The sequence below is a fragment of the Zalophus californianus genome, chromosome 14 (genome assembly GCF_009762305.2).
Source record: "Zalophus californianus isolate mZalCal1 chromosome 14, mZalCal1.pri.v2, whole genome shotgun sequence".
In the NCBI taxonomy this organism is placed as follows: domain Eukaryota; kingdom Metazoa; phylum Chordata; class Mammalia; order Carnivora; family Otariidae; genus Zalophus; species Zalophus californianus.
The window spans coordinates 8,119,269-8,132,279 of NC_045608.1; the positions used below are offsets into that span (position 1 = coordinate 8,119,269).

The 13,011-nt window shown below is 42.6% G+C and overlaps 2 protein-coding genes across 9 annotated transcripts in view; one reads left to right on the forward strand and one right to left on the reverse strand.

Moving 5' to 3' along the window:
- IFT81 (intraflagellar transport 81) overlaps positions 1 to 13,011 on the forward strand; it is a 190,409-nt gene that overhangs the window by 19,993 nt on the left and 157,405 nt on the right. The window lies entirely within an intron of this gene.
- The window catches only part of P2RX7 (purinergic receptor P2X 7), a 42,719-nt gene continuing 33,633 nt past the window's right edge, over positions 3,926 to 13,011 (reverse strand). Inside the window, exons 10-13 of one of the 3 annotated variants that reach the window (XM_027576874.1) lie at positions 12,067 to 12,132; positions 11,830 to 11,979; positions 10,047 to 10,148; positions 3,926 to 6,751 (exon numbers count right to left, since the gene is read on the reverse strand). In XM_027576874.1, coding sequence (XP_027432675.1) covers positions 6,266 to 6,751; positions 10,047 to 10,148; positions 11,830 to 11,979; positions 12,067 to 12,132 — 804 coding nt within the window. In that variant the 3' untranslated portion in view covers positions 3,926 to 6,265. The remainder of the gene's footprint in view (positions 6,752 to 10,046; positions 10,149 to 11,829; positions 11,980 to 12,066; positions 12,133 to 13,011) is intronic. The other 2 variants (XM_027576875.1, XM_027576876.1) reach the window with 2 other exon arrangements.

The following is a 13,011-nucleotide window of genomic DNA, read 5'->3' on the forward strand; positions in this document are numbered from 1 at the left end:
GTGGGTGAGGTAGAGAGAGCAGAGATAGTGATTTCTCCTTTGTATTCATTTGATTTGCCTCTAAACTATTTAAATGGACTATTTAGAGGTGGTTAAATACATGGGCCTGGAGTCTGGGAGTGATACTAAGGCACCATCCAAATAACAGTAAAAGCTAGCATAGTTAGACATATGGTTAAAACTTTAAAGAATAACAATAGCTAACATTTTTAAAAAGATTTATTTATTTTAGAGAGAGTGCAAGTGGGAGGGACAGAGGGAGAGGGAGAAAATCTTTTTAATTTTGAAAAGATTTTATTTATTTATTTGAGAGAGAGAGAGAGAGAGCACAGACACAAGCGGGGGGAGGGGCAGAGAGAGAAGCAGACTCCCCACTGAGCAGGGAGTCTGATGTGGGGGCTCGATCCCAGGACCCTGAGATCAGGGCCTGAGCCAAAGGCAGGCGCTTAACCAACTAAGCCACCCAGGCGCCCCAAGAGAGAATCTTTTTTTTTTTTTAAAGATTTTATTTATTTATTTGAGAGAGAGAGTGAGAGAGAGAGAGCACCTGAGAGCGGGGAGGGTCAGAGGAAGAAGCAGACTCTCTGCTGAGCAGGGAACCTGATGCGGGACTTGATCCTGGGACTCCAGGATCATGACCTGAGCTGAAGGCAGTCGTTTGACCAACGGAGCCACCCAGGCGCCCCCCAAGAGAGAATCTTAAGCCGACTCCGAGCTGAGCCTGGAGCCCGACCTGGGGCTCAATCTCATGCCCCTGAGATCTTGACCTGAGCTGAAATCAAGAGTTGGACACTTAACCAACTGTGCCACCCAGGCACCCCCAATTAGCTAACATTTATTGAGTGCTTACTCTGTAACAGGCAGTGAGCAAAGTACTCTACAAACATTTACACTTTCAACAATTAAGACTTAAAAGAATGCTTAGACACACAGATGCAACTGAGGATTCTAAGCATTAGATAAGCTGCCTGAGGCCACTTAGCTAATTAGTGACTCAGGATTTGACTCTAGGTGGTCAGTTTCCAGAGTCTTTCTCACTGCACCACCATGCTGGAATAGGCACGTAATGGACCGAAAACCAAGATGAGTCCTTTGCCTTTGAGGAGCTTATTTTTTGCTTGGGGAGATAAAATAGAACTCAGAACTTACTATATTCAACAGGCTTACATTAAGCACTCATCCAAGCCTCAAGTATGGCAATTATTTCATTAAAATAGCCAGTCAGTATTGGGTACCTCCTCCGCTGATTCCAGAAGATTCAGTCTCATGCGACCTTGACAATTAAGAGGAACTAAGGAAGTTAGGAATGCAAAATCCTCTCCATGGACCATCATTTATTTTGGAAACATAACTTATAACCCGACTAGAAAAGAGAAAACTGAAAGATCACAGTGAAAGCCAGAGAAGATAGTGATGTCTAGATCTCTTCAAAAGAGAGCAGAAGGAGTGAGTCAGGGGACATTTGGAATTCCCAGAATGATGACTGCATGCGATTAGAATATGTGTTAAGAAATATATAAGCAGCAGGAAGTGAAACCACATCCAGTGCACCCGTGGACTAATTTGAATAAAAGGGGGTGGTGATCCCAGTTTCTCATGGGTTCTATCTAGGAGGCAGGGCTTTGTGTAGACAATGACTGTGGCAGAAGCCAAGCCAAACCTCTAATTTTTCAGGGTGGCTCATTGGCCTGGAATTAGGAGTGCTTTAATCACCTCCTCTTCATCCCATTGATGAGGGAAGGATTTCCACCCTAAGGTCATGGAGATGACCAAATGCATGACACCCAACACTAGGCAAGGGAAATTGGCAGCAGTTTATTAGTCACATAATCATAGCTCCGGGGCAGAGTGAACAACCAGAGATGGTGGGATTTCGGCTCAGGTGAGAGCAGGCGTGCTTTGCAGTGTCAAGAGGGTGAGATGCCCCGTGGTTCCCACAGGAGGACATGATTGTCTTTTGGATCATTCCATGGGTGGCAGAGAACTTAAACCCATTATTCAGGGGTCAGCAGTAAGTGCCTCTGCTCCATTCGCTAAAGAAGGTACTTGTCCAGGTGACCTTTTCCATGGGAGTAGGTTGGGGAGAGAAACTTGCAGTTAAGCTGTTCTAGACCCTCCTGATTTCAACAGATGTCAAACCAGCCTGTGATATTAGACCTGAGTTTTTGGCTATACACTATAGGGTGAGATACATCAGCAGCTCTGCTGACTGCCCTTTGTCTCTAGATTTGGCACGTTCCTACCCCTGACCTGGTGAGACCATTAAGTGGTCTCATCTCCACCAACTTGGGACAGGAAATACTCTAAAGATCAAGGCACCCTAAAGCTTTTCCTTTTTCCTGTGGCTGATCTTTCTGTGACTTCCCAAGATAAAGAGGAGAGAAAAGAGAATCAGTTCATTTCACTGCATATTTGGGGCAGATGTTTCATGGAGTAGGGAGAGACTGAAATAAAATTAAAACTGTTTACCACCACTCCTCATTCATTCTCCATGCAGTGATCAGAATGATCTTTTAAAAACCAAATATAATCTTACCAGGCTGCTACTTTAAAACACTTCCACGGCTGTCCATTGGTCTTAGGATAAAGACAAAACTCCTTGCCATGGCCTGCAAGGCTCTATGCAGTCCAGCCCCTGCGTGCCTGTCCAGTCTTATCTCATGCCTTACTTCCCCCTTACTATCTATGCAGTAGGCATCCAGGTCTCCTTTAAGTTCCGTAAACCGGCTATGCATTTTCTGCCCCGGGGCCTTTGCACATGCTCCTCTTTCCGCCTAGAATGCTCTTCCCTACCCTATTCACCTAGTTATCTAGGACTTACCCTTCAGGGTTTAGCTAAAGGGCTGCATCCTCAAGGAGGACCTCTCTGATCTCCCCAAAATGGTCAAATTCCCCTATTTTAGGCTCTCAGAGCATCATTTTTCTTCTTCATCATGATCCCCTTCACAAAATGCAAATTTACATTTGAATTATTTGATTAATGTCCATCCCCTCACATCTCCGTGACAGCAGCAACCTTATCTATCATTGGTCTCTAGTGAGTACCTAAAAGAAAACTCGTTTTCCTATTCTCTACTTGTAATATTTCTGGGACCAAATGTTCGTGGAGTTTTCCCACACCAACCAGTTTTCCAACTCTCCAGACACCAACTGTGTCCTACAATTCAATTGCGTCATTAACTCCTGGCATTAGCCTAGACCCCATAGGTTGAGGCCTCAATCCCACAAGATTGTCCTCCACTTCAGGTGCCAGTCGCAAGTCCCAGGGTGTCCCCTGTACTTCAGACCAACTGGCTAAGAAATGGGGGTTCCCATAGCCCCCTTCTCAGGTTCAGTCATTTGCCCAAATGGTTCACACAACTCAGGGAAACCTTTGTTTGTATTTACTGGTTTACTATAAAGGATATAATGATACGAAGAACTAGATGAAGAGGTACATAGGGCAAGGTCCAAAAGGGTCCTGAGCACAGATGCTTGTCCCTGTGGAGTTGGGGTACAGCACTCTCCTAGCATGTAGATTCTTCAATTCAGAAGCTCTCCACATCTCATAATCAAGACATTTTTAGGGGGACTTCATCACGTGGGCACAATCAGTTGTTAACTCAGTTTCCAACCCCTCTCCATTCTGGAGGATGAGAGAGTGGGCCTCAAAGTTCTAAGCTTCTGATCATGGCTTGGTCTTTCTGGCAACCAGCCCCCATCCTGAAGTTTGGAGCCCACCAGGAGTTGCCTTGTTAGAACACAAGACACTCTTATCACCCAGCAAATACTAAGGGATTTAGGAGCTCTGTGTCAGGAATTGGGAGCAGCACAGTCTTATTATGTCATAGTTCCTCAATGAATATATGTTGAATGAAAGTGTCAATGAATGAACTGTGATTTGGGGATCTCCTGAGAAAAGGAAGTAAAAGGAACACTTCAGTAATCAAATTATACATTATTTTTTATAATCAAAACATTAATATTTTCTTATCAAAACATATTACCTAGTTAAGACATGTACATTGCCAAACTAGAATTAGGAAGTGTTTAAAAACTGGTGCCCTCTGAAGAGAGAAATGCAAGTTCATTACCAATTCTACATGAAACCAGCTAATGTTACAAGAAAGATCTCTAATACAGACATGAAGTAGTGAATACTGGGCAATTACCATATAGAATAATGGATTTAAGTATAAGAAAATAGATCCTACAAAGTGTGATTCTCCTTGGGATGCCTTTGCTGATGACATTATTTTATGCAGTAGACTAAAAACAAGATACAAATATGATGCATGTTATTGTATGAAGTGTCAGACATTTTACACACCATTGGCATAACATATCACCCTCTCACCTAAAGCATCTGTGGGGAAGGTGAAGGAGGATAGTAGGTGGATCCAGTGACTAATTGTCATTCCAAATTCTGATGCCATCTGGGGCCTCTAGAGGTGACAGAAACACACTAGGGATAAGGCACCAAAAAAGAAAATAAAATAAAGGTATAAAGTTTCAGAGGTTTATCAGAATGGAAATCTGTAGCTCATACATAGAATTCTAGGAGTAAAAATTTAAATTCTGAAGAAGTCATATATAATCCACTTTTAAATATATATCATACATATAAGAAGTCATATATAATCTATCTCTGAAAGATAGTAAAAAAAAAAAAATGAAAGTTCATTCTGGCCTAGTTTATTCCTGAGTTTAAAGCCAGATAAAATCCTGGGTCAAAAAAAGAAGTGTTTTGCTCATATTTACTTTACATAAATACAGTAGAAAGCATCTGGTTTTTAAAAAGTATCAAAATGGCACATCTTAGAATATGTATTAAGAAAACTCATAGATCCTTCATCAGTTATAGTGTTGAATAGTGGTCTCTATTTATTCTTTAAAAGAGTTGTTTAGAAATCATCAATTCTAATACCAAAACCATGAAAAGGAAATCCTGAAGGAGGATCCTAAAACCTGACTATCCATTTTCATATTCTTAGCGGTCGATGTACAGAAATGGTAAAGGTTTGGGTGTGAGTTGCTTTTTAAGTAGCATCCAGATTGCATTCATTCTAATTGGCTGCAAAGTACAGGATGTTAAAGGCATAATGGTGGCCTTTTTCCGTTTTAACAGCAGTAGCTACTTCCAGTCATAGTAATAGGCTATGGGTTAGAATGTATTGGGTAGTTCAGCAGTTAGATTGGACGGATTCCAGGGCTGGTCTGGTGGGTTACTTGATTTGGTCCGCAGCCCTGATAGGACTGCCGAACAGAGACCTAAGCCCTGGTGATGCTTCAGGGCTGGTCCAGGCTCCCTAAGAACGCTAGAACCACAGAAGGTATGGCTGAGTCTGTGTTCCAGTGAGTCAGGCTTGCTCTCTGTCCCAGTCATCTGTTGCTGCATAACGAACAACCCGAAACTTAGTGGCTTAAAACAACAGTTTTGTTCTGTGGGAGGCGTCTCATGCAGTGGCAGTCCAATGGTAGCAGGGTGTGGAATCATCAGCAGGCTTCTCTCCCATGTCCAGTGACTGCGTTTGGATGGCTTGGAAGCTGGGAACTGGTCAAGCAGCTCTGTTCTCCATGTGGCTTTTGGAGCTTCCTCACAATAGGGTGGTCTGAGGAGAGTCAGACTTTAGTATGGGGGCAAGCTTCCTTCACAGCAGACGTGGGTAGGACCGGAAGTGGAAGCTGCCAGCCTCAAGACCAAGACCCCGAAGCCGGCACAGCGTCACTTCCACTATTGGATAGAAGTGATCAGAGTTGCCCACATGCAAGAGGAGGGGACATAACCCTTAGGTCCTGAGGGTCAGATGCCCAAGAATTTGTGGCTGCCATTAATCCTCCACAGTCTCCAACCAGCACCGAAAGGGTTTGTTCATAGTTGTACCTTATCAGACCATAGTCTGGCCTCATAAGGAGCTGGTTGGCATTCATGTAGCTCTTTGTGCATTAACAAGAAAGTTCATGTACGCTCTCTCAATTTGTCCTCCCAACATCTCTGTGGGATCGCAGTTGGGGTAGGAAGGCAACTGAGGCTCAGAGTTAAGAGCCTCGGATCACACAACTTCCTAGGGACAGAACTGAGGCACAGATCTGAATCTCTCGACTCTCAGTCCATGCTGAAGGATTCTGGTTTATTTGTTTGTTTGTTCAGTCTGCTCTCTGACACATCTAGAGCTGCAGGAGTGGAAAACACATTTCCCTTTGGTTGAACATTTGGCCTCAGATCTTTGCAGATCAAGCTCAGGGTGCAAAGGAAACGTTCACACACCTGCTCAGCCCTGTGCCCTCAGTAAGGACTCTGGAAGCCGGTGTACTGGCCTTCACTCTGGGGAAACTCTCTCCGGATCCTCCAGCGGCAGCAGCTGGGCAGGATGGCAAAGTCGGCGAGGTCCTGGGAGCCGAAGCGCCAGATGGTGTAGCACCTGTAGGCACAGTGCCGCAGCTGGCTGTTAGAGTTTTCATCCAGCTCCAGCAAGGGCTCCTGGTAGAGCAGGAGGAACTCCAGGAGCTGTCGGGACAAGACGAGCTGCCTGAAGGGCTCTGAGGTGGTGATGCAGGGACCCGCCTTTTTCCGACAGCACAGTTCTTCCAGGCATCTGTGGCTCTCGGGAAGCTGGGATGGGAGGCAGTGTCCACACTGGCACCAGTCTGGGCTGTTGCTGGATCTGGTAGCCACTTCGTCACTTAACAGCTGGATCTCCTCTGCTTGTCCAGGAATAGGGGATGGATCATGGAGAGACGGGGGCAGCCTGGACAAGTCCACTGAGGGTCTCTGAAAAAGTCAAGTTAGCAAACCCATCAGCAGTGACAACCCCTAGGGTTCTAGGTCCTTTACTTTTGTCATTAACTTATAAAATTTTACTTACTATCACATTAATACCAGTCGCTATCATTTATTAAATGTATATATCAAGACTATCCCAGTGTTTTATAAACTTGCCCCGTTTAGCCTTTGAAGAACCTCATGAGATCTGTGTCCTTCTCTCCATTTTACAGATTTGGGAAGTGAAATTCAGACAAGCCAGGCCTCAGGCAGATATCTCCTGTTCATGGAGACCTTCTTGCCCTGACCCCCCCGATCTAGGTAGTTCCACCCCCACCCAGGTCACTCTCTTAGTGCATCATGAGATGCCGTGTTCTTCATAGTACTGTCACTATCTGAAATGATCCTACTCATTGATATGTCCTCTTGATGGTGGTTCTTCCACATGGAAGTGGGGGGGCCCTGTCTGCTTTGTTACTGCTGTATCCCCAATGCCTAGGACAGTACCCAGCACATAGTAAATATTTGTTGATTTTGCTCTACTCTCTCCTTTTCCATGAGCCTCCCTCTTCCAGCAAATTCATTTGTTATCCTCCAAGAGGAGTTGCCATAATTGACATCATTTATATCTGTTCTTTGTAACATATACCTTCATTCACCGGACAAAGTTTGAGTCAGTACATTAAAATTAAATACTTCCTATATGTGAGCACTTACAGCAGCACTATTAACAATAGCCAAAGGGTAAAAACAACCCAAATATCCATCAACGGATGAACGGATAAAAATGTTATGTCCAGGGGCGGCTAGGTGGCTCAGTCGTTAAGTGTCTGCCTTCAGCTCAGGTCATGATCCCAGGGTTTTGGGATCGAGCTTCACATCGGGCTCTCTGCTCAGTGGGAAGCCTGCTTCTCCCTCTCCCACTCCCCCTGCTTGTGTTCCCTCTCTCGCTGTCTTGCTCTCTGTCAAATAAATAAATAAAATCTTTAAAAAAAAAGTTATGTCCAAAACCTATACTTTCAGGGATCATTTCTATAGTTTGTTAAAAACATGTCATGTCCATACAGTGGAGTAGTATTCAGCCAAAAAAGGAACAATGTACTGACACCTGCTACAACATAGATGAACCTTGAAGCCATTATGAAAAGTGAAAGAAGCCAGTCACAAAAAGGCAAATACTATATGATTCCATTTGTATGAAATGTCCAAAATAGGCAAATCCATGCTGACAGAAAGCAGATTAGTGATTGCCAGGAGACCTGGGTGGCTCATTCGATTAAGCGTCTGCCTTCAGCTCAGGTCATGATCTCAGGGTCCTGGGATTGAGCCCCAAGTCAGGCTCCCAGCTCAGCGGGGAGCCTGCTTCTCCCTCTGCTGCTTTCCCTGCTCATTCTCTCTCTCTCTCTCTCTCAAAAAAAAAATGATTTCCAGGGACTAGGGGGAAGTGGGTATGAGAAGTGGCTGCTGAATGGATACAGGGTTTCCTTTTGGGTTGATGAAAAAGTTCTGGAACTAGATAGTGTGATGGTGGCACAGCATTGTGGATAAGCTTTTGAATTTTGAATTTTAAATGTCACTGAATTGTACACTTTACAGTGGTTAAAATGGTAAATTTTATCTGTATTCCCCTCCCCACCCCTCAGCTCATGTTACACCCAAACCCGATAAGGACATTACAAGAATGGAAAAACTGGCCAGTCTCTCTCAATAAGAGACATAAAAATCTTAAATATTAGTGAATTGAATCCAGCAATAAATACATAGAGTAATTTATTACCTTCAAATTGATTTTATTGCAGGAATGCAAGTTTGGCTTAACATTTGAAAATCAATTTCTATAAGTCACCACATAACAGAAAAAAGAAAATTCATTGATCATTTTTTTAAAAGCAGAAAAAAGCATTTTAAAAATTCAGTGTTAATTTATGATAAAAATTCTTAGCAAACTAAGAACGGAGGGGACTTTTCTTAATCCAGTAAAGCATTCTTTAAAACCCTACAGCAAATACTATAGTGAAATATGAAAAGCTTTCTTCCTGAGATAGGGAATGAGACAAAAAGATGTTTGCTATTACTACTTCTTTTTTTTTTAATGTTTTATTTATTTATTCATGAGAGTCAGAGAGAGAGAGAGAGAGGCAGAGGCAGAGGGAGAGGGAGAAGCAGGCTCCCCGCAGAGCAGGGAGCCTGATGCGGGACTTGATCCCAGGACTCTGGGATCATGATCTGAGCCGAAAGCAGATGCTTAACCATCTGAGCCTCCCAGGCGCCCACTATTACCACTTCTAATCAGCATTGTACCAGAGGTCCTAGCAGGTGTAATGAACACCAGGAGCTGGAAGAGGCAAAGAAGGATCCTCCCTTAGGGCCTTCAGAAGCCCTACCAACACCTTGATTTCAGACTGCCAGCCTCCAGAATTGTGAGAGAATGAATTTCTGTTGTTTTCGGCTAATTAGTTTGTGGTGATTTATTATGGCAGCTGTAGAAATCATACAGTTCTTGAAGATGTCCAGCGATCAGAGCTGCTGAGGAGAGCAGGAATTAAAACACCCCCTTTAGAGAATGGTTTGATAGTATCATATGCCAGCCTTCTGACCCAGCAGGTCCACTTGTAGGCACCATATGTTTACCATGGCAGTATTTCTGCATGAGCTCCAAAATAGAAACTACCCAAATGTCCATCAACAATAGAAGGGATAAATAAATTGGTTGTTTGTAAAATGGAAATTATACAACGAGAATGAACTATTGCTATATGCAGTGTCATGGATGACTCACAAAAACAATATTGAGTGAAAGAAGTCTGACACTCCACAGAGTATATACTGAGTACATACAGGATTCAAATTTTATAAAATCCTGGAAGAGATAAAACTAACCTTTGGGTACAGAATAATGATGACGTTTAAGGGAAGGTAGTGATTGGGTGGAGGCATGAAAAGGGCTTCTGCTAATAATATTCTGAGTTATATGTACTTTGTTAAAATTCATCTATTGTGATTTCCACACATTTATAGCTATATTTTTATTTATTTATTTTAAAGATTTTATTTATTCATTTGAGAGAGAGAGAGAGAAAGAGCGCACGAGCGGGCTGAGGAGCAGAGGGAGAGGGAGAAGCAGGCTCCCCGCTGAGCAGGGAGCCCGACGCGGGGGCTCTATATTGGGCTTGATCTCAGGACCCTGGGATCGTGACCTGAGCCAAAGGCAGACGCTTAACTGACTGAGCCACCCAGGTGCCCAGCTATATTTTTATTTAATAGAAAATTTTCTTTAAAAAAAAAAAAGAATGTTTTAACTTACTGGGACTTTTTCACCTTCAACATTTTGCAGACTTTTTCCAAGTAGCTCCTGGTCCACCATCCTAATATGGGATTCATCCACAAAGGACACGTATTTTAATGTCTAGGAAAAGAGGGTTAAAAATTTTACCCATTTTTGTACAGAATTATCAACAATCATATACCTGAACATATCTAAAGGCAAGTGTTATTCCTATTTACCAAATGACAAACTGTTAGAAGCTGACCAAAAACTCTTGCTAGCCAAGAATGAATGATTTCTGAGTCCAAAGGTAAATCAGCAGTGAGACCCTATCCACCTTGATATGTGGACTTCAGAGACAGCTTACTGCCTGATGACTTTAGGTCTCCCACGTGCTCTGTAAAAGTCCTTTTGTGTTCCCTCAATTTCAGTTACTCTAGATTGAATATCCTGAAAATTTTACTGCTGCAAACTTAAATTATTTATATTTTTGTTGACTTTCATCCTATCTTGGGCCATGAAATGGTAATTATTTTTAGTTGCAAAAATGAACTTTCATTTCAAATTGTATAATACATGTACAGCAGCCAGTGAATCGTGTCTTCAGCTGCTGGGAAAGGACAGTAATGTTCTTATGAGGGAAAGACAAAGACCCTCTTTGTTGTTTGAAGTACTGGAGGTTTCTCCTTGATTGGGGGAAATCATGGAATCAAATGTAGGGGACCTGCTTAGTAGAAGCCTAATTAAACAAATCAAAACAATACAGATGAGCTCAAATTCCGTTTGACTCATCCCCCATCCTAGGTTCCTTTGTAGAAGGAATCACTGTGGTCACTTTTGTGTGTACCTTTTTGTATGCATATATTATCCTCCCTATACACCTCCATGCATGTGTATAATAAATGTAGAAACTATACAGAGCATATATAAAATATATAGAATGTATGTGTGTTATTTGTATGATTATATATGGGCACACATATAATACATGTAGAAAATACATGGGGTGAGCTCATATCATATGTGCAGTTGTCTTTTAACCTATATATCATACCGTATATATTGCTCTATAGTTTGTTTTTTTTCCTTTCAACAACACGTTTTGGATATTTGCTCATGCCAGTACCTCTAACATAGTGGTTATGAAGATGAATTCTGAAATCAGCCTGCCTGAGTTGGAATTCCAGCTCCCCTGCTACTAGCTGTATGACTTCAGGCAAATTATTTAACCCTCCTGCACCTCAATTTCCTCATCTTTAGAAAGATGACAGTAGCACCTATTTATAGGGTTGTGTGAAGATTCTATGAATTAATATATATAAAGCACTTTGAAGTTCTACAGCAATGTTTACTCTTGTTATTACCCACGTATTCTTTTAAACTGGTGCCTGGTGCTCTTTGCTATGGACTGGTCATAGTTTCTTTCACCATCCACCTGTTGGACATTTGGGTAGATGCTCTTTCTTGAGGGTAGGTACGGAGAAGTAGAAATGCCAGGCTGTAAAGTATGTCCCACCTAAATGTTATTAGATACTCTGCCAAGTTGTTCTCCAAAGTCACTGTACCAATTTAATAAATCTGACAAAATCGACAAGTCCTAGAACATAAACATTTGTTCTCCCTCTATCTTGTCTCTTCATTTTTGTTTCTATTCTTCCCTAAGACCAAAGGATTCATCTGAGAGATGGTGGATCAGGGTAGAGTCCAGAGACTTGTTCACCATGGGATTACACCTATGATTTGGGCCTTATTTTTGCATATTTTTCAGTGACCTGACCGACACTCTGGGTATTTTGGCACCTACTGATGCCGTGAGCCTTACCGGCTTTGGCTCCACAATGTGCTCACACTTCTTCCTGTAGTAGTATTCATTGGCTGCACAGCATTCACACCACTTGCAAAAGGAATAAATGCAGGATCGACAGCATTTACTGAAGTAAGGTTTGATGAGGAAGTCAATTACCACAGTGGCCTGGGAAAAACCCAGATCGGTGCCATGTTAGTGAGATTTCTTTTTGCCAAATCACTTTCCTAAAGTATGGGAAAGAGAATCCCTTACCAAACTAAAGTAGGAGATGACTGAGCCAATGTACACGACCAACTGGATAATGTTAAATTTTCTTCCCTGAAAACAAATGGGAAGGTGACTTGGTTGACATTCAGAGCAATGCTCTTTTGCTCTACCATGTAAGTGTCAGCTCCAGCAGAGGAGGGAGTCTATGTTCATGGCAACAGAGACTGCAGACTGAAAATAGGATTCCCGTTGATCCTGTTCCTGCCTTCTGGGATGCGCTCGAAAATATGACTGTTTTAAACAAAGAAGCACTGGAACCCGCACACTGAGTTTGTTGTTTTTCCATACAAGGTGAGAGCTTTAGACAAGTTTTCCCTAAAAGTGGTTTGAGATTACCTTGGAAGCAGAGGAAAGGAATGTCTGCACACTCTTAACTTAGGTGTCCTTGTGGTTTTTCTTCTCAATGATCTTTCCATTCTCTCAGCTTCTATCCCGTTGACTCTTGTGTTGCTTACCACCCACCGTATGACATAACATATAACATAAATAATACAGTTTTGGACAAGGCGTTGTGAGCATCTATGGAGTTCTGCATGCCCACTTCCTTCTTATGGAGACAACACCCCAGTTATCCTTTGGAGAACCATCTCTGTCCATACTTGGTCCATATTAGTTTGAGGGGAAGGGGCTAGTTCAGGGCGGGTCCAAGACCAGCCACTGAGAGTATGGTGTGACCTAGACATAGTGATTAGTTCAGCACAGGGCACGTGGCCCATATTGGGCCAGTCAGAGCCAAAGGCATCTGCCTGAATCCTTTGCTGAACCTTTTAGCAAAGAGATAATTCTCTTTTTATTGAGACTGCTGGACCAGTAAGATATAAGGAGCTGCCTGTAGACATGGCCAACTGAGGATGATGCCAAAACAGAGGAGAACAGATATAAGAAATGGAGGGAGGCAGATTCCTAAGGAAGTTGTTTGAACATCTGGAT